At 34.8% G+C, this 26,444-nt stretch overlaps 1 protein-coding gene across 1 annotated transcript; it reads left to right on the forward strand.

The window, feature by feature from the left end:
- Nucleotides 1-250: 250 nt before the first annotated feature.
- Nucleotides 251-24,088, forward strand: LOC127861064 (homeobox protein MOX-2-like). Its single transcript, XM_052399430.1, has 3 exons — nucleotides 251-1,121; nucleotides 21,488-21,648; nucleotides 22,626-24,088. The coding sequence occupies exons 1-3, from the start codon at nucleotides 515-517 to the stop codon at nucleotides 22,788-22,790; spliced, it is 933 nt and encodes a 310-aa protein (XP_052255390.1). The 5' UTR covers nucleotides 251-514; the 3' UTR covers nucleotides 22,791-24,088.
- The last annotated feature ends 2,356 nt before the right edge of the window (nucleotides 24,089-26,444 follow it).

Here is a 26,444-nt window from a genome sequence, read left to right on the forward strand (position 1 = left end):
ACCTCATGTTAACAGTTGTTAACATAATGATCGATAAAAAGTGTTTTTATCCCGCCAACTTTAATTGGTATGAAATATCGCCACCTTAAGTCGTATGAGGCCACGATCAAACGGCGCCCTATTTTCTTCGGCGGCGGAACAACAGCTGCCGTACTTTGGCTCTCATTTGGGCGTACGAATACGTAGAACCACGATTTTGAAACTTAATCCACGAAATTGCAGGGTTTTGACAGCTTTTGCGATTTCAGCCACAAATCTCACAAATTTCTTTCCCAGACGTTTGCGAATTCGCTTTTCTCAGCAAGCGTTTCTCGGAGTTAGATTTATGTAAGAGGGAATCTGCAGTGCGCCGTATTGCACACACACGCGACCCGACTTTCTCATCTTTGGGTAATTAGTCAGTTTGGATTAGCGTTCGAGACGTTGGATAACTGGAAAATGCATATACGACGTTAATCGACTACGGCGGATCTGATATTCTCATTTATAAACCGTTATTTATCCGGCGGCGTCAATGGAGGAACCTCTGCCGGAGGCAGTCACTCTTCCGAACATGAACTTGGATGCGGGACCGGGGCAGACGTGCGCTACCTCCTCCTACAGCTACGGAATGGGACGGTTTTTTCAAAGACCCAGTGCGTTCGATTGCATGCAGGGGCCGACGTCGGCGACGGGTGTTTCCGGTTTAGGGGCCGGCCCCTATTCGTACCCGTCATACCACCACAATGACTGGGGACTGATGCACGGGCATTATTCGCACGGATTTAACCTGAATAGACCAATCGGAATTAATAACCTTAACAATTTAAGCACCAGTCATACATCTTCCGGATTTCTTAACAATTTGAACAGTTTTTCTATGCAAAGTAATGCGCATGCTCGGGATTACAGTGGCGCGTTCTCGGCGATAGGGAGTAACGCGGCGACGTCGGCGTTTTCGAACGCGGGTCACGTGACGTCCCAAGGGGCCGCCACTTCCGGTTTGGGGTCCCTCTGCAACTCGGAAGTGTACCGTGGTCAGTGCCCCTCGCCCGATTGTCAGAGTCAGGACTCTACCGGAAGCGAGTCGCCATGTTTGACAACGATGGACCCAGTGGATAAATTGGATAACAAAAATAAAGGTGAACAATACTTTACCATACATTATAGCCTGAAATTAAACAATGCTGTGTTGAGATATGTATAAAACAATCAAAAATCTATATTCGGTGTACAAATAGATGAGGTTCATAAAACGCTGACACTTTTTCTATGATCTTATACATTTTAGAAGTTCTGTGACCCCGTTCATTTGAGAAGATTTAGCAAAACTCATAAACGGCAATGCTATTCGTTAACAAATCTTAATTTGGACTAAATAGAGAACATAGAATTCAAATAGGCGGGCAACATATATTTCCAATATTCATGCGGAATATTTATAGGGGATAAAACAGTGAACATCCAATAAACTTGTATCATTTTGAAATATTGAAATATTCAAATGCCGAAATGATGTCATATTTATCTTTAAAAAAAGCAGCACGAAAAAAAAAGACTCCATAGCAAAAAGAAGATATCACGGTTTAAATTTAAAGGTTGAAGACGGAATATTTCATACCTTTAAAGCTTCGTACATACGTTTTTATATGTTCCGCGTACATGTTGTTATTGCGTCTTTATATCCCACAAGCGTGCTACGTCATTACTATGCAAAATGGTAGAAGCATAAAATATTGCCAAATAATTAATTTATCATTTTACTTTCAATTACTTGTTATTAAAGAGTATGGTATGCACATGTATTGGCATATTTGTCGTAGGTGATTTACATTTCGTTTTTCACTAATTACAATACTCACTTATTTATTTTTTACAAACGTCCCACCATGTACACGTATGAATACGTATAATATTATGAATATTAGTATTAATATGAATAATATTATTATTCACGCGTCAGTTGCACACGGACACGACCGCTTAAAAATTAAGAATGTATAATTTTCATTTATATGTGAAGTAATTTTAATTTCATACGCTATGTTTGTGTTTTTTTGTTTGGCGAAGTCAATGCGGAAAATTGTGTTTTGTTTTGAGATGATTATGAAATCTGAAGAAAAAACACACACTTTACAATATGTTTACAATATGTTCATTTTCATTATTAAAAGCCTAGCTGTTTATTACAAAACGACGTATTTAGGTCCTATTCAAGTTCAATTGATAAAAGAATAAGTCTTTCATCATTTTACTCAATAAATATATTTGACTATATCTTTTTTTTCTCTATGTATTTGGTCAAATTTTAATAATTTTGATCGGTAAACTATTACAGAAGTTCGTTTAGAAAAATAGTATAAAACATATTAATTAAAAAAATAACTGTATGCGAAGATTTTAAATAGTAATTCATACCTTACTTTTAGCATTTGTTAAACCAATAACACTTTTCAAAACAAATTTTGTGTATATAATCGAGGTTATTTTTGTTTAATATAAAAAGTTGTTTATTGCTCGTATACTTTGTGTTTTCTGTTTTGAAAAGAACATATAGTAAATTGTTTTCATTATTTTGACACGAAAATGGTCCATATTCTGTCAATTTGGTACGTAAAAGGCAAATGATTAAACAATATAACATATAAAGAGTATAATATATAAGTGGGGAAATTAGACCAGCATTTTGCGGTTATCATGAAAATATTATTTTATATACACGGGGAAATGGATCAATATAATTTGCAGTTGTAGTAATACTAATAATATTGATAAATGATTATAATAATAATAATAATAATAATAATAATGATATTATTTTTATTATTATTAAAAATAATAATAAAAATAATAATTAATATAATAATAATTATAATAATATTGACAAATAATAATAATCATAATTAATAATAATAATAAGGAAATAAAAAAAGAATCATACAAACAAAAATAAATTAGATTATAAATTCAATAATTATTAATTGTTTTCTATGTTTTTACGATTGTTTGTTTGTAGAAAAAAAAACTTCTTATATCAAAACTAGTTTATTTCAGCATTGTACCCCCTGTTTGATTGTATTAATGTTTATATTGTTTATATGTATTCGTCATACAAGTAAATGCATGGCAAAATGTTGAATAAAATTTTAAACAAACACACACACACACATATTTAAACAATAAATACATTTTTATTAATAAAAAATCGAGAAAAAAAAAATCAATCGAATACATTGCAGTATATTTACGCTTAAGGTAATGAAAAGAAGTCTGTGTATAATTCAAAATATGTATATATTTAATTGTAATAGGTATGTTTAAAATCAGTTTTCATAATTAAAGCAACTCGTTAAGTTTTTTGTAGTTTCTCAAATATTTATCAAACCTGTTATTTTATGCTAATTGAATTCACGAGTGCAAGGTCAATGTGGTCGAGCTATACGAGCTTTACAAGCTATACGAGCTATACGTGATATACGAGCAATACGAGCTATGCGAGCTATAGGAGCTTTATGAGTAATACGAGATATATCAGCTATACGAGCTATAAGAGCTTCATGGGCTATATGAGCTCTATGAGTTATATTAGCGACATTAGCTGTAAAACCTGTATGAGCTATATTAGCTATACGAGCTTAACGAGCTAAAGGAGCTATACGAGCTATATGAGCTTTATTAGCTAAACGTGCAATACGAGCTATATGGGTTTTACGAGCTATATGAACTTTGTGAGTTATAAAAGCTAATGAGCTATATGAGATATACGAGCTATATGAGTTTTAATGTTATATGAGCTAAATGTGATATATGAGCTATACAAGCTATATGAGCTTAACAATTTATATGAGATATATGAGCTATACAAGCCATACGAGCTAAACGAGTCATACCTGCTGTACGAGTTACGAGCTATACGAACAATACGAGCTATACGATATATTCAAGATAAACAAGCTATAAGAGTTCTAAATTTGTACGAGCTATACACAAGATATATAGCTATACGAGCTAAAGTTATACGAGTCATACGATCAATAATTTTTAATTTTATTCTTGATTTTTTACTGGAGCTTTTACGATCCAATGTTTACATTTATCAATATAAAGCATTTAATGAATAAGTTAAAAAATGCCAAAATCTGTGAAAAGGCCCCTTTAATGTAAATCAACTGATATTCAATAGTTTTATTTGAAATTCGAGAACATCAATTGCAGACGTATATATATTTTAAATATTAAAATAAAAATTTATAAAAATATCAACAACGACGACAACAACATCATAAATGTATTTATAAGACCTTAACCTTAATTTAATCAATTACTAGTACACATTCGATGCACTTTTTTATGTTTGTAGTTCGAATGTGAATAATTAAAAAACGTGCTCACATTGTAGAAAAGTACATAAATCTAAACCACACGACTATCGCTCTGAAGTTTACATACAAACAAATTCAAACATAATTTTAGTCAAATCACATTATATATGTTCATCTTTTATTCTCAACATGTTCTGTCCATGAATAAATATTTTTCTCACCAAAAAATAAATAAATAAATGAATTAATTAATAAATTAATAAATAGTAAAATTGTAGTACATTTTGCAGAAGTACATAGCTTTAAATCACACAATGCCAAACACTGGATCAGCAGACGATTTATTGCATAAAAGTATCCTGCGGAGAATTTTGGAGATAATCACGTTTAAAATAAATCTATCTTACGGATGAATCCGGAGATAGTCGATGTATCACGATTGACAGTTTCCCTAAGACTCGAATGTTATACAAGAAATAAACATTATTTGAGTGGCATGCGCTCAGAAATGTTTACAAACACATCCGACGGAGTTGCAGTCTGGTCTTGTCAAATCCGACAAAATACTGTGTTAACCCTTTGCATGCTGGGTAATTTGTCTTCTGCTAAAATGTCGTCTGCTGAATTTCTAAAATAAGCATTTTCTTCATTTTTTTTCAAAGAATACTAACAGAATAGCAAACAGTTTGGATCCAGATGAGACGCCACGTTCTGTGGCGTCTCATCTGGATCCAAACTGTTTGCAAAGGCCTTTAAAATTCGGCTCCAGCGCTTTAAGGGTTAAAATAGCAAATTAAAACGAGAATGAAAGGTTCACATGTGTTGAAGTAATGTTAAAAAGTACATTATTCCGAGTTTGTTAACGGTTGTTCAGATACTGGTTGGGGCTATAAAATCATTCCTGTATGAATATATTTTTAAAACAGGAGCTAGTGGAAAATGCCAAATTTGTTTAAATATTAAGCATTTTTGGGTTGCAAACAATATTTATAACTGTTAAATTATTTAACGCTTTCCGGTGGTTTATTGAGAAATATCAGTGAATTGAAATTGATAACTCACTGTTTCAAACAATCAAAATTAACAGCGAAAATTATCGATAATTTTCACTATTATACAATGAAATGACGTCGTTTTTATTACATTATGACGTCATTACTTCAGCAAAAATTCAAAAATACTCATTTGTAAGCTTGTGATCATAGTAAAGAAAAATATATTTAATATAATCACTCGTGAATTAAAATCGATATTCCGCCAAATTATCCTTTTATTTTATGCTTAAAAATGATTATTTTTGTATATCCTCCAATATCCTAGTATCAAATATCCTCTATGCCATCATTAATTGTGGGGCAAATATTTTCGTTGATATCGTGGGCTAACCGAGCCACGAATTCAACACAAACACATCAATATATGCAATCTCGGGGCAGAGTTGTCGTTCCTTGCTCTCACAATCTCTGCCATCACAAGAAAATCGTACAAGATTTAGTAGGGTTATTGGTTTAAGTATTCTTTTATGAAAAGTAGTATCATTTTCCTTTATATTTTGAAAATGAAAAATAAGTTTAGGAAAATAAAAAAATACCTAAATTTAAAAAAAAAGCAAAAATAACAATTGTAAAATTATTGTTCAATTTGGCTATGCTATCATCATGTTGTTGGTTATGAAGACAGGGATTTGATCGAGCTATTCTGGTTCGCGTCAAATCTCTGCGCGGAGGTTGCGGAAAATGATCGACGCAAAATCATAGTCTTGTCCAAAAATCGGACATCCACGAATGTGCGTGCCCACGGTGAAGTCATTCAGTCCCTGATTAGCCTGTGGGGCATAGGCTAATGTGGAACGACACTTTAAGCGCATGCATTAAGCCCGCTTTTTCCAGATTGTATTAAAGAGGATGCAGGATCACGTGACTGTGGTGTGTTCCCAATTAAACGTTAATTGATTTACACTCACCTCTTAGTGGTGCTTTTTATCCAATAACTTTTAAAAAAACATTTTTTAAGAATTTTAACTAGTGCATATTGCGTATGGCAATGTGAAACAAATCAGAATGACTTTATTATATAAACCTGTGTTCTTGAACAAAAATTCGATGTCTACTGCATTTATGTACATGGTTAGGATTCACGAAACGTGGAATTTTGTCACCGATTTAAGACGTATTCAATGATTTATTTTATTTCAATAACCTGAGGTATTTGCAAAAATAAAGTTCTTAACGATATGTTCACTTTCTGCCCAGCCCGTGTGTAAAACCCGGGAACCCCGTTGATTATGCACCCTGTAAATGCATGGAGAGTGTATTTTAGGTAGACGTAATGATAGCATCATAGTATTGCAGTATTGTACGCTAGGAGGTATCTCTTGTGCATATATGTCAATTATTATAGATATTTGACTTTTTCCGAATATTTAGTTTCTGATTAACGGGTAAATGTTTGATTATATAGCTGCAGACGACGTGTCACGAATTGTATGTAATGTGCGTTCCATCGTGAGTTCAACAATTCGCTATTTTCCAGTAACCCATAATTCATTTCGGCGTAACCAACTGATGACTTCCGGTTAAACGTAAACATTTATTCTTCTTGCGCAATAACGAAAATAATCATCTTCGGTGAATACAGTATGTATCAAAATGTCTTTTTTTTGTCAGATAATGTAGGATATGTTACCTTAATTATATTGGATTTGGTGTATATGCACTCAAGTAATTGTCTTTCGATGGGTTTTCAGCCGAATTAGAATTTTTAGTGGTACAGTGGTGGGTGGGGGTGAAATAACACATTTTCATTATTCGTTTAAAAATTCAGGACAACGATTGATGCACAAATGTTTTGTTTCAGATTCTATTTTGTCATCCTTCAAATATGCCTAATTGTCATGGAAGAATAGCATGATGGTCCTGTTAACCAAGACTTTGTGTGCGCCTGAAAGTTATAAATGTCCAAGGCAAGTGTATACTTAAACTAAATTCAGCAATTAATCTGAACACGTTATTATAAGATTCTAGAACGTATACCTCAATACTGATAATATAAAAAATTAACAAAATACTACATGTTGGAATACTGAATTAAGTGTACATTGTTCAAAATAATTTATTTTGAACTGAACCAGGGACATATGTTGTATATGTCCCTGACTGAACATAGGTATAAATATACCAGCCTGTTGAAGTGTTATCTATTTTCTTTTTTAACAAACATATTTTATGTTATAATATAATATTGACTTCATATTCACTTACCCGGTGTTGTACATTTTTAAATATCATAAATCATATTTTTGCTTTGTTATTTGTACACATTTTTTGTATAAATAAACGACAAAAAAGTAAAAGCACTCCAGTTAAAATGTGCTTTTCTTCTGTTGTTTTCAGACTTGACAAGGATAAGTCAAACGATTTGTTAATGGCTATAAGGTTCGAAGCTTTGTAAGAGGTACATGAACACCATCAAACATCATCGAATGTGTCGTTATGCAGCCAGTCAAATATTACAACCGCAGTGACAGACAGGGACTCTGGTGTTAATGGAAAGCTTTTTATCTCAAAGGACTATATAAACAAACCATTTTATATTTATTTTTGCATAATCAAAACAAAGTGTATGTATTAACATAAGTGTAAACATTTATTTATGTTTTTTGCTTCTTTGTTATTAATGTTATTGATGAGATACATATGCAATCTGATTATGCATGTTAATAAAACAGTGGTTTCATAACAAACAAGAATTGTTTTTGAATTTGTATCACCCGCAATTAAAATTTTGGATATGGATGGGTGCAAATTCATTGATGTATGGTAGAATCCTCACAAAACATGGAGTCTCATGTAGAAATCTTCTATAGTATTTGAGATAGAGTCCTGGAAAGTTACATCATAAACAAACAACAACGGGCAATAAGTCTGATTTAAGAAAGTGTAGGGTTATGGTTCTTGTGCACTACAATTCTCCTCATTGAAAAGTTTGTGACATATGGATGGACAGACGACGCCAATTCTATATCCCTCCTCCTATGGCGGAGGATAAAATAATAATAATAAATCCAATGATGTTTGTTTGTGGTCTTCTAATTTAAGTTTCTTTAGTTTCCAATAACATGCTCGCATGTGTGCCTTTAAAATATCAGAATAAACACTACATAAATAATTTCATTACATAATAGTAAGCATACAAATTTCACATGTTAAATACAATAGTAATTCAGTATCAACATCATAATGAAGTACAGCAGTAGTCATAATGTAAGTTTAACTTGTCAATTTTTGAATTTGCAAATCTTGCTATACAAACATATAAAAGCATCAATTAACACTTAACAAGTTATCATACAAATGTCTTTAATATGGGGTTTACTATACCAAAAAAATGAATAAATTGTACTACCGGTAAATCATGAATAAATTTCAAACGAAACCTGAGTATCTGAAAATACTTAAAGATGCTTAATGAAAATACTCAACAGCCTCAGTCGTAAAAGGGGGCTGCAAGATCTTATTACCACTGCACCAAGTAATAAACATGAAATGTTGTTCGATTTGTTGAATTGTCATAATGTTTGATGAAATTATTATTTTTTATTCAATCTTTACTTTGATTTTTTTTCTTTCACTGCAATACTTGAACGATCATATAATTCCACAGAACAGTTACCGGGTATGTAGTTTGTCAAGGCTGTTCCATTAAAAAAGAGTTAAAAGAACATAACTCCGTGACACTTTTTAACATTTTCTATTTCTGTAAACTGTTCATTTTATATCAAGATATCACTTCAAGTCTGCTTTCAGATACTTTCATCTTCTCCATGAAAAGAAAAAATATATAGATAGTACTATATATGCAGGCAAAACATTTAAATAATATTAATAAGTAAATACACATAACACACACCACATTAATACTGACAACCAAATAAATCATTTTTTTTAATTGAAAGTTCATGTACATAGTTACAACCATAAAAGTATTTGATGAAAAATTGAGCAAAATAACTCATTTTGAATTTGAATGACTTGAATACTATGTCTGGTTTTAAATGGTTTTGCTTGTTGCACAGATAATTTGCATGATAACATATATATTAAAATAGAATTTGTTAGAAAATATATGATTATGATATAGATGAACATGTGTATACAAACAAAAAGAGAATATGAGGAAGTACCTCAAACAAAATATGCTGAGCAGCCTCGCGAACTAAGCTTTGGAAGGAAAGGCAGCCATTCTAAGCTAGCATATCACATCATATAAAATTATGTCCAGCGAAAGATGTTTTCTAGGCTACTCATCTCTTGGAAGTAAATGAATATTCGCTGTTCTATGTTGTGGTGCGCAAGAGAATGTCTGTCTGATATATTGAATCTTCTTAGGTGTAATAGTAGTTTGCACACATCAATGGTCCATGTGGCATCCATTATCTTAAAATAGACAATATATTATATAAATAAAAATGAAGTATTATAGTTGAGTCATATGAATTTTAATCTTTGGTATTATAATTTTGCTACGCAAGTGTCCGTAAGTAAATAGAAATAACATGTTAAGCTGCACAGTGACAATAATTACATTTTATTTCCAGTAGCCATATGTATATGTCAACTGTTGTTTACCATACAATATATTATAACCAAGAATGTTAAATGTAATAAAAAAAAATCATCAGATACGTATCAATGTTTTGTTTTACAGCCGTATTGCTATAGTGGTTATAGCGGTTAAATTCTCCACGCAGTTCTATTTTTCAATAAATCAACATTAATATACCCCACCCACCATAAACATTGATTATTGTGTATTCAAAAAAGTTATTCATACGGCTAACAACACATCAAAATCAATATTATACATATTAAAAATAGTTATCAAACACATCCAACGGTTATTTCCAATATTATTTTTAAATGATAATTGATTTTCTTACCTAAAACGATGGATTGACAATTTGCTTTTACAACGCCAGTAACGGAATATCCGAATTACGTTGAAACCGGAAGTCATCAGTCTACAATGGCATTATGGTCTATTGGAAAGTGGAGAATACGAAACTTTTCTAATGGATTAAGTTGGTAAGACGACACAAGTAAAAAAGACGGTTGATCTGTACAGTTCCTGCGTACAGTTCAGACGTTGACATTCGGAACGAAAACTGGTCCGTATTCGCCAATCCATTCTTAGACTTAAGAACAAAGAATAGACTTATGACAAGAAAAATACCTCTCGCGTTTGAATATATACATGCTACCACTGGTAAGTATGTCAATCAAAATATGTTCTATGTAAATAATGATGTATAATGAGGAGGTTAATTCCACGATTTTCTCAAAATTGAAACAATCCTTGAAAATTCCAATTTTAAGAATATTTTTTTCCAGTCAGAAAAATCATTTTCTGGAAAAACTGAACTTAATGCATGTGAGTAAAGTGACGTCCCAAATTAGCCTATGCAGCCCGCACAGGCTAATAATGGACAAAACGTTTCGCCTTCACTAGATTTTTTTTTGCAGAAGAGACCTATTTCAAAGAAAACATTGCAAACGCAAGATAAGTATCGTCCTTGCTGAGCCAGTGCAAATTGCAACGCTTATATGGGACGACACTTTACTAACATGCAATAAGACCAGTTTTCGCAGAACGCTACTCAGTTTATAAAGAGATGCCCGCTAAATCTCTCTCTTGGCATATTCAACCTCACCACGCATGCCTGCAGTCGGAATAGCCATCTAAAGAATGGCAGGCAACCGTGATTGTCTGCAAATGGTCAAGTAGCCGATTGTTTTTTTCTGGGGTGCGGGAAATAAAGCGCAAACGTGCACGGATATGCTCGAACCTTTGAACCGCGTTCTGGAAAAACCGGTCTTAATTGATTGTGCGTAATGTGTCGTTAAAGATAAGCCTGTGCAACTAGTACAGGCTTATAAGGGACAACCACACCCGTCTACACTAGATTTTCAGTATGAAGATACCTCATTCATACGAGCGGAAAGTGTCGTCCTTGATTCGCCTGTGCGGATTGCAACGTTTATATAGAACGACACTTTACTCACATGAAATTAGCCCAGTTTTCGCAGAACGCGACTCAGTTAATAAAGACGGGCCCGCTAAATCTCACTTTTGACATCGTCAAGCTCATCAAGCATACTTCCAGTCAGAATAGCAATAGTTGGAATGCCCAGCCCCGGTGATAGTCTGCAAGTGGTCGGGTAGGCGATTGCTTTCCCGGGTTGCGGACAATAAAACACAGACGTGCACGGGTATTCTCGAACTTTTGAAGAACAAAAACGGGGTTATTTGATTGTGCGCCATGCGTCGTTCCAGATTAGCCTGTGCGGAGAGTACAGGCTAATACAGGACAACAACACCCGTCCACACATTCGGTACCCCTCGCAGATTATCATAATCGGACTCGGGAGAAATACGGGTTGAAAGTAGTCCGCCCACGTGATACCATTCTAAGAATGTTACAACAACAAAAACAATAACAACGATGGCGTCCATAATTCCTGTAGAGTTTGTACTTGCTCTGGCTTCAGAGCATAGAAAATCACCATTTTCATCTTTGCAAAATGTAAACAACTCGCAAAACCGGCCATGTTTGTTTTTACTATGTAATTTTGATTCGCGTAGGCCCGCGTAGGTAGACCGCAATGCCGCTTCCGAAATGTGTATTCATACTATCTCCTTCGAGGTACTTATCCGATGTTTGACGGAAAGGGCCGAGAATGTGCGATTGCCGTCCACACTAGATTTTCAGTAAGAAGATACCTCATTCATACGAGCGGAAAATGTCGTCCTTGATTAGCCTGTGCGGATTGCTTAGGCTTATATGGGACGACATCATACTCACATGCAATTAGCCCAGTTTTCGCAGAATGCGACTCAGTTAATAAAGAGAAGACCTCTAAATCTCTCGCGTGACATCTCCTTCCTCATCACGCATTCCTGAAATCGGAATAGCCATCTTAGGAATGTAGAGCACCGTTGATTGTCTGCAAGTGGTCGAGGGTTTGATTGTTTTCCCGGGGTGGCGGGCAATAAAACACCACCGTTAACGGATATGCGTGAACATATGACCCGCAATCTGTGGAAACTGGGTTTAATGCTTATGCGTAAAGTGTCGAACAGGCTAATCAGGGACGACAATCTCCGTGTTTACGGTATTGTTCGTTAAAAGATGGTATCTTATGGAGGCGGAAAGTGTCGACCCCGATTAGCCTGTGCGGACACTTTACGCTCAAGCATTGTCGGTAAGGTCAGTTTTCAAAGAGAGCGACTCATATTGTGTTTGGTTTTCGACGTAGCTTAGAGACCCATCACGTGATAGTCAAGATGGCGACGTCAATGCCGAGACAGGTATTTTTCGCCGTTTTATACCCTTTAGTACTTTTGTTTATTTTTTTTTAATGGCGCTCAGCTTCATACTATATCAGTAAGAAAGAGATTAGAGTTCATATCGTATTAAAATTTGCTTTATATCTCGACTTTACTCGCTGCGAATTTTCTTAGCGGAGCAGTAATTAGTTCATCCAGCTAAGAAATTTTGCAGAGAGTAAAGTCGAGATATAGAGCGAACATTAATACGAAATAAACGTTGGTAACTTTCTTGCTGGAAAGTGAGCGGCATTTAAAAACATAATACAAGTAATACGGGATATAAAACGGCGAAAAATACCCGTCTCGGCATAGACGTCGCCATCTTGACTATCACGTGATCACCCCTCTGTAGCTGCTAAGCACATGGTTTGACCTTTCACAATAGCCAATCAAAATTATGTTGTGAAAATGTCCCACCACTAGTCCCGTATGAATACATTATTGCATCGTCTAATATGACAATATTTGCAATACACACTTTTCAATACAGAAGGAATTCAGCCAAGTTTCACATTTGTCAGTTTAAAGTTTGTGCGCGTGTGTATCAAAATAACATTGTGATATCGAAGTTTTTCATAAATATGCCAAAAGTTGTATGTTTTGTTTTACGGAATAAATGTTGTATCTTGACTCCAACTACTATTGATATATAATTCGCGTCAAGGGTTCAACGCAAAAAAATCAAAACAAGTTCGTGATATTGTATGGGTTTATAGAAAGAATATAATCTGTGTCGCGCTCTGGGAAAACAGGGCTTAATGCATGTGCGTTAAGTGTTGTATCAGATTAGCCTGTGCAGTCTGCACAGGCCAATTCCACTTTTTTCTTGAATTTTTTACGTTTAGTGGATGTTCGAAACGAAAATTCAGACAAGGCGGAAAGTGTCGTCCCAGATAAACCTGTGTGTCCCATATAAACCTGTGCGTCCCAGATAAACCTGTGCCTCCCATATAAACCTGTACGTCCCATATAACCCTGTGCGTCCCATATAAACCTGTACGTCCCATATAAGCCTGTGCGTCCCATATAAACCTGTACGTCCCATATAACCCTGTGCGTCCCATATAAACCTGTACGTCCCATATAAACCTGTGTGTCCCATATAAGCCTGTGCGTCCCAGATAAACCTGTGCGTCCCATATAAACCTGTACGTCCCATATAAACCTGTGTGTCCAATATAAGCCTGTGAGTCCCAGATAAACCTGTGCGTCCCATATAAACCTGTACGTCCCATATAAACCTGTGTGTCCCATATAAACCTGTGCGTCCCATATAAACCTGTACGTCCCATATAAACCTGTGCGTCCCATATAAGCCTGTTCGCCCCATATAAGCCTGTACGTCCCATATAAACCTGTGTGTCCCATATAAACCTGTGTGTCCCATATAAACCTGTACGTCCCATATAAGCCTGTACGTCCCATATAAGCCTGTGCGCCCCATATAAGCCTGTACGTCCCATATAAACCTGTGCGTCCAACATAAGCCTGTGCGTCCCATATAATCCTGTGTGTCCCATATAAACCTGTGCGTCCCATATAAACCAGTGTGTCCCATATAAGCCTGTACGTCCAATATAAACATGTGTGTCCCATATAAACCTGTACGTCCCATATAAGCCTGTACGTCCCATATAAACCTGTGTGTCCCATATAAGCCTTACGTCCCATATAAGCCTGTACGTCCCATATAAACCTGTGCGCCCCATATAAGCCTGTGTGGACGCACATGCTTTAGACACCGTTTTCTAATAACGGGGCTCGACTCGTGTTTACTTGCAAGAGAATTAAACAAATTAACAGAACACATATTTTATTCATTTATGCATTTTACATCTCATCGTGATCAATATAAAACATTCATACAAGCGTGAACAAAAAATAGTAAGTCAGATAATAATAAGTTATGCTTGAGAGTGCTGTGTGTCTATGCACACTGAATTGAGTATTTGAACTTTATATAAACATTAAAAAAACAGGAGAAACAGGCAAACAAAATCAATTTCATTTCATGATCATTTCATAATAAACTGTAATGTTCACGAACAGATATCGGCGTTAACAGACACAACACAGTGCATTCATTCATATTACAATATTATAATAACAGTGCGGTAATATATTATGTTGGTCTTTTTCTTTCTTTTTTTTCACCGCATAACAAGCACACCCCTTGTTTATTAAATTTAAACCAAAGCACACCTTATTTACTACATAGATATTATAATCTGGCTTTAACCCGACTGATGCGTAATTTACGTTCACCCCTTACGTGTGCTGAGGTAAACAGACTTGCATTTTGACTAAATTTTGCTGAATCACACAGCATAAAATCATGAGTATTATTGAATTGATTATTATTATAATAATAATATAATAATAGCAGTAGTTGTCAGTATATTATTTATAGTATTATTAGTAATATTTTACTATTAAATTGTATTATTATTATTATTATTATTATTATTATTATTATTATTATTATTATTATTATTATTATTATTAATTTTTATTATTATTATTTTTTTATTATTATTATTATTATTGTTATTATTATTATTATTATTATTATTATTATGATTATTATTATTATTATTATTATTATCATCATCATCATTATTATTATTGAAGTTGTTTTTTGTTGGGTTGTTGTTCTTATTTGTGTCAGTTTTATTATTACTAGTTTTATTGTAAACATTTATAATAATAATAATAATAATAATAATTATTATTATTATTATTATTATTATTATTATTATTATTATTAATATTATGATCATTATTAATGTATCGTTGTTGCTGTTTTTCTTCTTCTTTTTCTTATTATAACACTCTGTGCATGGCGCCAATCTCTAACACTTTCTACACCTCATCATTCAGTCCTTTGATGAGCAATGCTGCATTAACATGTGGGCTGGGGGTCGTAATGTCGCAACAAGAGAGCGTATATCAAATACCGGAACTGCCGCAAGACGGTCACGCATATCTCAAGCGCACCCATAAATCCCTCAAACTCACGCCTTCCGTTTAATTGAGATCGAATTGAAAACGAACTTTACGGTTTCGAAAAAAAGATCAGAACCGTTAAACATTTCAACGGGGAAATAATTGACAGCGGGGATGAAATATGGTGTTTTGGTGGGCTTTTAGTGTTTTGATGTTTCCGGTAAAGGCCGCTGATGCGTGGGTATTAGTTTCACACGCGCGTGGTCGCCACATGTGAGCGAGGTTCGAACAAGGCTTGGTACGAATCCAGTGCGGAAAAATAAACATGACATCAAGGGCCTGTTTTTTCGAAATTTGACATCTTTAGATCGGGGTCAATCCTCAGAAAACATCTGTCATGGGTGGTTGGCGAGGTAAAAGCGAGAATGCTTGTTTTTCGCGGATAAAAAATATTGTGATAATCCCCCTGTGCTAATTGAGTTTTGTTTTCATTAAACTTAAAAAGAAATTTAGCTAATAATGACTAAGGCATGTTCAACTCTACAGAAAACTCGTATTGCACTGCATGCATTTCTAACCCATTTATGCCCAGTGGACTCTCCCATCCTTCTAAGTTGGATCAATTTATTTCCAAAATTAGGGGTGTCAAGCATATTTAATTCTATATTTAGAATATTTCATAAAGAAATTCATTTAAGCAAACAGCGCAGACCCAGATGAGACGCCGCATTATGCGGCGTCTCATCTGGGTCTACGCTGTTTGCAATGTCCTTTTTTCAGGACGCTAGGCATAAATGGGTTAAGTAGTCGGAGTGCGTTTTCTAGTAACACTTGTGTATGTTATATATGATATATTTTAAAAATGTATTCGAAAAATACTTTTAATTTTTTTAATTTACACGTTTTAATACATAGATCCATGCCATTAAGCTTTAATTTACAATTTTCTCCGAAAGAACCCAATCTCTGGTCTAAGACAGATAAAGGCTAGATTGTTTCCCTCCCATTGCTTCCAAACGTGTTTTATTATCAAAACAAAATGTTGCTGTATCTTTAATTTACCATATGTATGTTCAGATAAAGCGGAAAGTGTGGTCCCTGAAAAGCCTGCGCGAACCGCACAGGCTAATCTGGGCGACACTTTACGCACATGCATTAAACCAATTTTTCACATAGAACGACTCATTTCATGTATGATATTATAGGAATTTAAAGAAGAAAAAGTGTATACCATTATCAAATTTTCACGAAAAGATCGTTTGAACAATGCACGCAAGAATGAATGCTGTAAGTTGAAAAGTGTCGAGGTATGTTGTCGCAAAAGTTTGTAACAGACTGAAAGATTGGATGGATAGACGGACGGACGGATGGACACATTATAATACCCCCGGTTTATCATTAATATAGCTAAACTAAATATCATTAAAAGCATAATCATTTGGTAAATGAATAAGCGCATTTTCACAAAACAGTCTTATTTTGTACGTACTCTAATTGGATTTATATTTAAATTACTACTTATTTTCGCCAGTCTATTTGTCATGCAAAAGCGAATTTTTTTATTTAACGCAGTTATGCGTACTGTTCAGATGTAACTATCTTAAAATTTCAGACTTTTAAGTGTAATTAAACCTTTATGAAACATCACTGCACCTCGAAAACGCCTCGCAACATTCCCGAAAAATGTGAAATTCGCCTGAAAATATGTGAGTCGTTTTTATTGCCGGTCGAAAAGTGGTTCGCCTTTCCATTTAATGAGGGTTCTCTTCGCCGTATAAACAAACGTCTTGTTTTTCTAGCGAACGTTTCTGTAAACAGTGTAGGCGAATAGATGGTATCCGCAGATTTCGTCCGTCAACAGTATGTCGAACAAACCCGACTTGCACCCTCCTCCCTCACCCTCGTCACATTCCACTTTGGGGGAAATGTGCACCGATTACTTCTTTTCAAAATACGATACTATCATAATTATAATTTGATTTGAATGCCATTAAGAATTTTCCGACGAAAGTTTCACGACAGATCATTAGTAATAATACTACTTATATTTAATATTCTGACTATAATCTTTGAGAATATTAAAAACATGATCATATGTTTTATAATGTAAAAAAAATGCATCATTTGCGGCATGTGCCGCAATATATTTTATCTCTGTAATTGGGTACTACATTCATGGGAATTCAATGGAGTTTTTATGAAAACTTTCGGGAAACATAAACAATATCAATTGTTAATTTATTATGAAGTATTCAAAACCATATACACATGTATATACCAATATTTCAAATCGTTTTTGATTAAAGCATTTTTTTCTTTCATCCGAAAATGTAATATTCTTGATTATTAAATGTAGTTTGTTCGGGCTTCTTTTAAATCGATTGTTTTCACGCTAATAACATAAATTATATTGGTTTACATAAATATATAATATAGATAACACCCCTTAAATTTAAATACTTACAACTTTTACTGTCGCCGTGGCCTGGTGGATACGGTGTATGCCGAGCGACCATGAGTTTCATGAGTTCGATCCCCACTTTGGGAGCGTTCTTTAGATCTCATAAACACCAAGTACTGGGTATAGTCACAGGAAACGGACTCGAGCGCGTTTAAAATGAGCCAAAGACGTTCGATGCAATCGAGCTAAAATAAATAGGCTTCATATAAATATTAACCAACACGTTTCTTTATATATATTCGTCCAGTCTTCATCCTTTGTACTTCCATTAACAAATGCAATAGATAAACCAACGTTCACCACTGTCGAAGTTCGAAGAATCACTGTTAATTGATAAACAAAGTTAAAAAACTCATTTATTCACTGTCAGTTTAAAATATCAAATTATAGTATAATATTTCGAAGGTATAGTGTACTATTACACCGGAATCACAAACGTAAATACGGATAATTGTTGTAAATTAAGTTGAGAATATTAAAAATTACTGTAATTATTTTATTCATCATTGATCATATATAATAAGTATGTATCCACACTCTAATGTTTCAGTAATTCTACTCCATACCGTAATTACTCTATGTTTTCGGACACTCTAAGTTTTCGGACACCCCCTTTTTTTAGCAAAAATAATTATTTTTCGTGACTCTTTATTTTCGGACACACGAGTTTCGTCCGTTATTTATGTTTTAAAATGTTGTTAATATTTTTCTTATCTAAGTTTTCGGACACGAATTTTCTTTATTATTTTTAAGTGTCCGAAAACATAGAGTATTTACGGTATATCTGATTTCAGTGCTGTTGGAAAGCACGAAATAATTTGGTATTCCTATTTTCGTTCGCTCATATAGAGTAAAAGTAGATGAAACATAACTTTTAGAGATATAAAAGTTCATTTTTATCATAGATCGATGGCTAAAAACATACCTTTAAAAATGTTTTAGAAAATAGTAAAGTTTGCGAAAGATTCCAACAAAGTTGAACATAGAAAACTCACTCACTTATTCTGAAACATAAAACTAAAGATTGTAATTTTCTTATTCGAAATACAATTTAGTATATTTGCTTTTCTTAATACTAACAGACGGAAAGATAGAATGAACATGTAAATACATACATGTACATACATAGTATATATACTATTCTATATTTTGATTTTTTTCGTCATAATCCCCCAAATACCAGAAGAGGCATCTAAAGTAAGTTCTCTGTATTGATTTTTTTTTAGATAAACATGGTTCACTATTTTAACAAGGTAAAAAAGTTGTTATTCTGTTGCTCTGGTCTCCTTCCTACCATTGCGAAATTGCATGGTAATTAAATTGAATGCTTTTTATTCCCTTTTATAACTATTTAATTTGAGTTGCAATGCAATGAGGTTAAACTTGATTTACACTTATATGTATCACGAATATTGCTGGGCCAAGTATAAGGTTAAGCGCTCAAAAACCGGTTTAAACCCCCAGTGCTTAGCATTGACCGTTCCAAGGCTTTGACCCCAGCTTTATTCTAATATGTGTGTATGTTGTTTCGTATTGTGCCGTACTGTTTTAGCTATTGGTCACTTGCCATAAATAAAGGACCACGAACGTATGTATAACAGGAATGCAATATTGCTGGAGCAACTGGAGTTTCACTTTTTATATTATATTTCCAGAACATGGCTTTATTGCATTCTACCTAGAACAAACTAGTGAGTCGTAGTGACAGGCATCCCTGTATACTGTGAAACCATTATTATTCGTCAGACATAAATTTTCGTCTTTTTCGTCCTTCGACCGATGGACGAATTCAAGATCCTAACGAACAATCATGTCCCATATTTTAAACAAATAAGACTGAATTACCGTAGGCATGAGGCATTTAAATCCAGCGTAATCCACGCATATACACAGGGCTCGAAATTAACACTCGCACACTCGCAAAATGCGAGAAAAAAAGATATGTGTACAATAGAAGTAGGAGGTTCTCTCTGGGAAAACGGGGCTAACTTCATGTGCGTAAAGTTTCCTCACAGTTTAGCCTGTGCAGTCCGCAGTTAAGCCTGTGCAGTCCGCAGTTTAGCCTATGCAGTCCGCAGTTTAGCCTGTGCAGTCCGCAGTTTAGCCTATGCAGTCCGCAGTTTAGCCTGTGCAGTCCGCAGTTTAGCCTATGCAGTCCGCAGTTTAGCCTGTGCGGTCCGCAGTTTAGCCTGTGCAGTCCGCAGTTTAGCCTGTGCAGTCCGCAGTTTAGCCTGTGCAGTCCGCAGTTTAGCCTGTGCAGTCCGCAAAGGCTTACGTGGGACGACACTTTTCTCCTTAACTGGATTTTCGCCATGAAGATACTTCTTAAAAACGAAAAAGAATAACATAACAGCGGAAACAGTTGTCCTGATAAGTGTGTGCGGACTGCAAAAGGCTAATTTGGGATGACACTTTTCGTGCATTCATTTAGCCCGCTTTTACCAGAACTATACTCACCTACCTATCACAATCGCAGAAAAAATACAATTATGTGCCTTTTAAAGTAGCTTTTTCACAGATTTTGGCATATTTTGAAGTTTGTCATTACTAGTATATGCTTTATATTGATAAATGTAAACATTGGATCTTAAAAGCTCCAGCAAAAAATCAAGAATAAAATAAAAAAAAGGAAAAAAAGTGGCCGGTACCAGGGCTCGAACCAGTGACCCCCGTAGTCCTGGAGTTAGTCTGAAGTAAAAACGCATTAGCCCACTCGACTTTTCCGCCGGGTATACACAGTTACAGTATTTTATGCCTTATATCAGCAATCTTCGTAGTTTCGTAAATTTAAACGACAACAACAGAAATCTCCAAATTATTCAATCGTTTCGCGTTGCAACGCTTTATAATTTTTAGGTTTTCAAATCGTCAAAAGATACATATAATGGCTATATTGGACTATGGTAAATGTTCAGTAATACTGTTTCCTCACAAAAATCATAACTAAAACGAAAATTTATGAATCTGAAACAGCTTTTTTTAGTTTGTCAATTTACCAAACCGTGAAAAGATCCCTTTAAATACAGTTGCCGTTATGACTGGAGTTTTGTTTAACTGTTGCAAGTTTGGTTTTATCGACGTTGAGAGGCGTGGTCTTTGTTTGAATACTCGTTACAGTCTTTTTACCAGTATATATCTTTGTTTAAGTACGTGCAGTGTTTTCATACCGTCCATTTAAAACACAAAGATAATTATTTTTCTGTTTTGAATAGTCATTCAGTCTTTGATTTGAGTATTTATTGAAGTCATAGCAGCTTTGAATATCAATCAGGACGTGCTATAGAATATTGCGGTCTGCACAGGCTAATATGGGACGAAACTTGACGCACATGCATTAAGCCCATTTTTCGTATAATGAGGTTCATACTAATTTTTTTTTCTCCATTTTCAGACCCCTACAAACTCGACCTGTCGGTGAAGCCCCGGAAGGAACGAACGGCGTTCACGAAGCATCAGATCCGGGAGCTGGAAAAGGAGTTCAACCTCCACAACTACCTCACTCGCCTGCGCAGATACGAGATCGCCGTAGCGCTGGACCTCACCGAGCGACAGGTACAATGTCAGATATGACGTCATATTATAATTATGAAATCAACGAATTAAAGACCGTTAAAGGACCCAACTATTAAATAAATATTTCAATGTGTTTTAATCGAGTTTGATAATGTGATGTTCGACCTCACAAAGAAACATGTATGACTTCAACTAAGGCGTTATATATGTCGTCACTATCAACGTATAAACTATATTATATGCTATGAAATGAGAAAAAGAAAAAATAAGTACCGGTAACCACCAACTTCACAGATAGTTTGTAGAACGCGGCTTTAATAAATGAAGGAAAATACATTTCATTTCTGTGATAAAAATTTAGATATTATCTTTTCACAAAATAAAAACATATTTCTGCAATGCAGCCATATTAAAAAAAAGTTTCAGGTAAAGGTGTTGTTCAAAACTAACATAGTTTCCCAAAATAGTTAAGATGCTAAACAAACATGATTCCAAAATAGTTCATGTTCTAAAACGGACATGATTTTAAAGTGTAATTCAAGTGTTTCAGGTTTAACACGAACATTATTGAAACAAAAATATTCCAAAAACGAACACGATTCCAAAAAGTATCAGATTTTAAAACAAACCAGTTTTCAAAATGTTTCAGGTTAAAACAAAAATGTTGAAACCTTTGTGGGAAAACGGGACTAAATGCATGTGCGTTAAGTGTCGTCCCAGATTAGCCGGTGCTGGTTGCTATGCTTATCAGGAACAATACTTTCCCCGAAGTCTGGATAAGAAAAGACAATCTTTAACCGAAAAAACCATAACAGCGAAAAGTGTCGTCCCTGATTAGCCTGCACGGATTGAACATGCTAATCTGGTATAAAACTTTACCCAAACGCAAATTCTTTTTAAAAGTTATTTAAAAAATAAGCACCTCTTACCGTTGTGTTTACATCCATTGACGTTTAATTGGAATCCCCACCAAGTCACGTGATCCTGCACCCTGAAAATGTTTCAAACTGTTTCAGGTCAAGGTGTGGTTCCAGAACAGACGGATGAAATGGAAACGGGTCAAGGGCACAAAACTCGCCAAGGACAAAGTGGATGGTCACGTGAAGCCCATCATGGCCCCAAACGTCTCGTCCACAGACTCAAGTGATGACGTCATAAATGACGTCATGCCCGACTCCTGACGTCACGACGTTTGTGTTATAAGACATGGGATTCAAGCGTAGTTTGTTACTAGTAAGAATGTGACTTCAACATCGTCATGTAAGCTTCCTGACGGTATGATGACGTCATTTGAAAACAAAAACACCATCACACGCCATATGAAGAAAGAATCAATGTTTGATGGTTAAGTCAGCAATGCGTCATGCAAGTTTACTGAAGCCATGATGTTTAAACAATCTACGGTATCGGAACATAACTCTTAAAGTTGTATGGAAACACAATCGAATTTTTAACATAGTCGTTTCCGCAACAAGTTGCATTTTCAAATCATAGCAAGTGAACTCATTCAAAATGTTATGCCATGACGTCAATACGTCTTTATTGGATGTGGATTTTTAACATAGTTCTTTAAAAGTTGCGTTGAGTGAAGAGGAATGTCTGTTTCAAAAAGACAGTGTAACAAAAGTGTAAAGTAATAAATAACGCTTTTTCAGATTCCTTACTTTATGACGTCTTAATTAAGTCAATTCATTTTCACAAGGATGGTTACATGATCAAAAACGTCATATCCGATTCTATGACGTCTTCACGTGATAAGGAATCTGAAAATTGTTCAAAATAAGCGAAGAAAGAATCGGGCTCTCATAATATCTGGGGCAGGATCAATAGGGTTCACAGGGGTAGACAAAATGTAAACACGCCGTTAAGAACTTTATTTTTGCAAATATCTCAAGTTATTGAAATCCATTTTGCAAATATCTCAAGTTATTGAAATACATTTGCTAAAATCTTTAGTGCATGACAGACAGTTTTTCAGTTTGTGTCGATATAATAAGATTTAAGGATAAATCTTTGAAAACGTTTGAACTCGGTGCCAAAATTTTAAAGTAATTCTGATGTATTTCGCATTGACATAAGCAGCATAAAAATCTGTCTTTTATGCACTAATTGAAATTCTTGAGAAAACTTGTTTTAAAAAGTTATTTGAAATAAAGGCACCACTAACCGGTGTGTTTACATCCGTAACGTTTAATTGTGAACCACACACAGTCACGTGATCCTTCACTCTGAATATGCAAACACGGAACATCTGTAGGATGTCTAGATCATAATTAACGTCATGTTAGATGCATGACGTCAACCTTTATTCATTACCATTACGTAATTGAGTGTGTCAAATGATGCGTTAATTTAAGGATTTTCAAGTACAGTTTTAAGAACAGTGTAATTTACTGTTTAACGTAAACTTATTTATGAATCATGCTTTTCGAGTATTGTAAGAATATTGATAAAAATATGTGCTACTATGCATACTTTTTGTACTCGTATTGTATTCACAATGCATGCAATGCAATTTGTTATTTCAACATTAAATAATAAAATATTTATTGGTACGCAAAGAGGAGTTTGTTTCCAAGAAGTTTCTTCACGTGCACTTGTAAATATATTAATAAAGAAACTTAAAATGAGTGCATTTTAGACTGCGAAGAAGAAACCGAAGTCACGGAAATACAGGTCCCACTATATGTATTTTAAAAGATTTCCTTAAACAAATACAATGTAAACGCACAAATTAAACTCACAATTGTGCGCGTTATGATCCTCATAACAATATGTTATCTAAAAAACGGATTAAAACATTCCAAGTCGAACTGATTTAAAAAATAAAAAAGAGAGATCGTGTGATATATAAGAAATAACTTATCACGAATCAAAGTGTGTTGTTTTTTGCAGCCATCTTTTGTACTAGCTACTCTCCAATTTGAAGGTATACCTTGTACTGTCAAGGTTTCGTCATATGGTCTACAACCTTCCAGCAAAACAGTGAAATGTGTGTACCCAACAATGTTTTACTACCACAAGAATCAAGAAACATTATAATATAAAGTTGTGACAAGTGCTCATAAAGAAAAGTGCGTATTCAAATACATATTGTTGATTAATATTAGTTTAAACCTATTTATTTTAGCTCGATTGCATCGAAAGCCTTAGGCTTATATAAACGCTCTCGAGTCCGTTTCCTGGTTAATATTATATTGACATATTTAGTATACTATAACCTACAGTTCAGGTAAAATTAGTATTCATTTAAAATCTGTTCCCTTACGAAAGTAAGATATAAAAAAAGCGGACAAACGTAGTAAAACTTCATCAGCCATCGACAACAACAGCAACAACAAAAAATATGGTACACAGAAAAAACTGTTCAGCCATCACTCGACAGCTGTGTTGTTATGGCGCAAAAAATTCTCGTTTGGTTCCTGCGATTGTCGTCTGCTAAATCAATCGCGGGAGGATTTCAAAGCAACGCGTTGATGACTTTACCGGCGCTTGCATGCGGTGATAACAGTTGGGTGCGCGCAGTTACGGCGGAATCTTGGACCCGCGAACTACCCGGCGTCACGCATGCGTGCAAATGTAAATCAATCCGCTGAAAGTCGGCAGAATTGGGGAGTGAGAAAAATATCGAGGGTTTAAATTATGATCTTTAGGAAAATATAATTTAGCCTCGCTCTGTAAAAACGGAGCTACATTCTGTAAAAACGGAGCTACATGCATGCGCGTAAAGCGCCGTCATAGAGTAGCCTATACAGACAGACAGACAGACAGTTTATTCATACTTATACAGAAGTACATCGTCTTCATACACAAATATATACCTTATTTTCTGTCACATAAATAGGTATTACAACATTACATTACATAACATAACATAGATGGTCATTTAAGAATACGAATATAAATAAGCATACTCAATTGCAAGACTACGTAAATTCCATCAAAGCGGTAATGAAATTTTTTAAACACAACATAACATAAATGGTCATTTAATAATATTAATATAAATAAACACAATCAATTGCAGGAATACTAGTACGTTAATTCCATCAAAGCGGTGTTTATAAATAAACATAATCAAGTGCAAGAATATATAAATTCCAACAAAGCGGTAATGATTTTTTTTAAACGTCACATAACATAAATGGTCATTTAAGAATACAAAAATAAATAAACACAATCAAATATACAGTCCGCACAGGCTAATCAGGGACATTTTCCGCGTGTACGGTATTTTCCGTTTTACGGAAGTCTCTTCCAAACGAAAATCCAGACTAGACGGGAAGTGGCGTCCCTCAGCAGCCTAGGCGCACAGCACATGCAAAACTGAGACTACACTTAGCGCACATGCATTAATTCCCGTTTTCCCAGAACGAGGCTCATATCGAGGGTTTAAATTTAATTTTACAGAAAATTTAAATGAGCCGCGTTTTTTGAAAAGGGAGTTAAATGCATGTGCGTAAAGTGTCGTCGCAGATTAGTCTGCGGACTACACAGGCTAAGCTGGTACGACACTTTACGCACATGCAATAAACCCCCTTTTCACAGAACGAGGCCCAAGTGTTAATTCTCATCGTATACAGACATGCGCATCAATGAGTGCAATTAACGAATTTTTTTGGTAAAGTTTCTGAATTGACTTCAATATAATCAAGTTCCGCTCCTACTGCTGACGATTCGCGGCCTCTGTTTATGACGAAGTTGCTGCTTAAAATATTTCGCTGTGGCTACTGTTGTTTCTGTTCGTGTTATTGTTCTTATTGCTTCTGCTCCCGCTCCTGCTGTTGTTTCGGAAGGCGCTAGTGGTGCCGCTACCACTCATGATAATGATACGG

The sequence above is a fragment of the Dreissena polymorpha genome, chromosome 15 (genome assembly GCF_020536995.1).
Source record: "Dreissena polymorpha isolate Duluth1 chromosome 15, UMN_Dpol_1.0, whole genome shotgun sequence".
NCBI classification, from domain to species: domain Eukaryota; kingdom Metazoa; phylum Mollusca; class Bivalvia; order Myida; family Dreissenidae; genus Dreissena; species Dreissena polymorpha.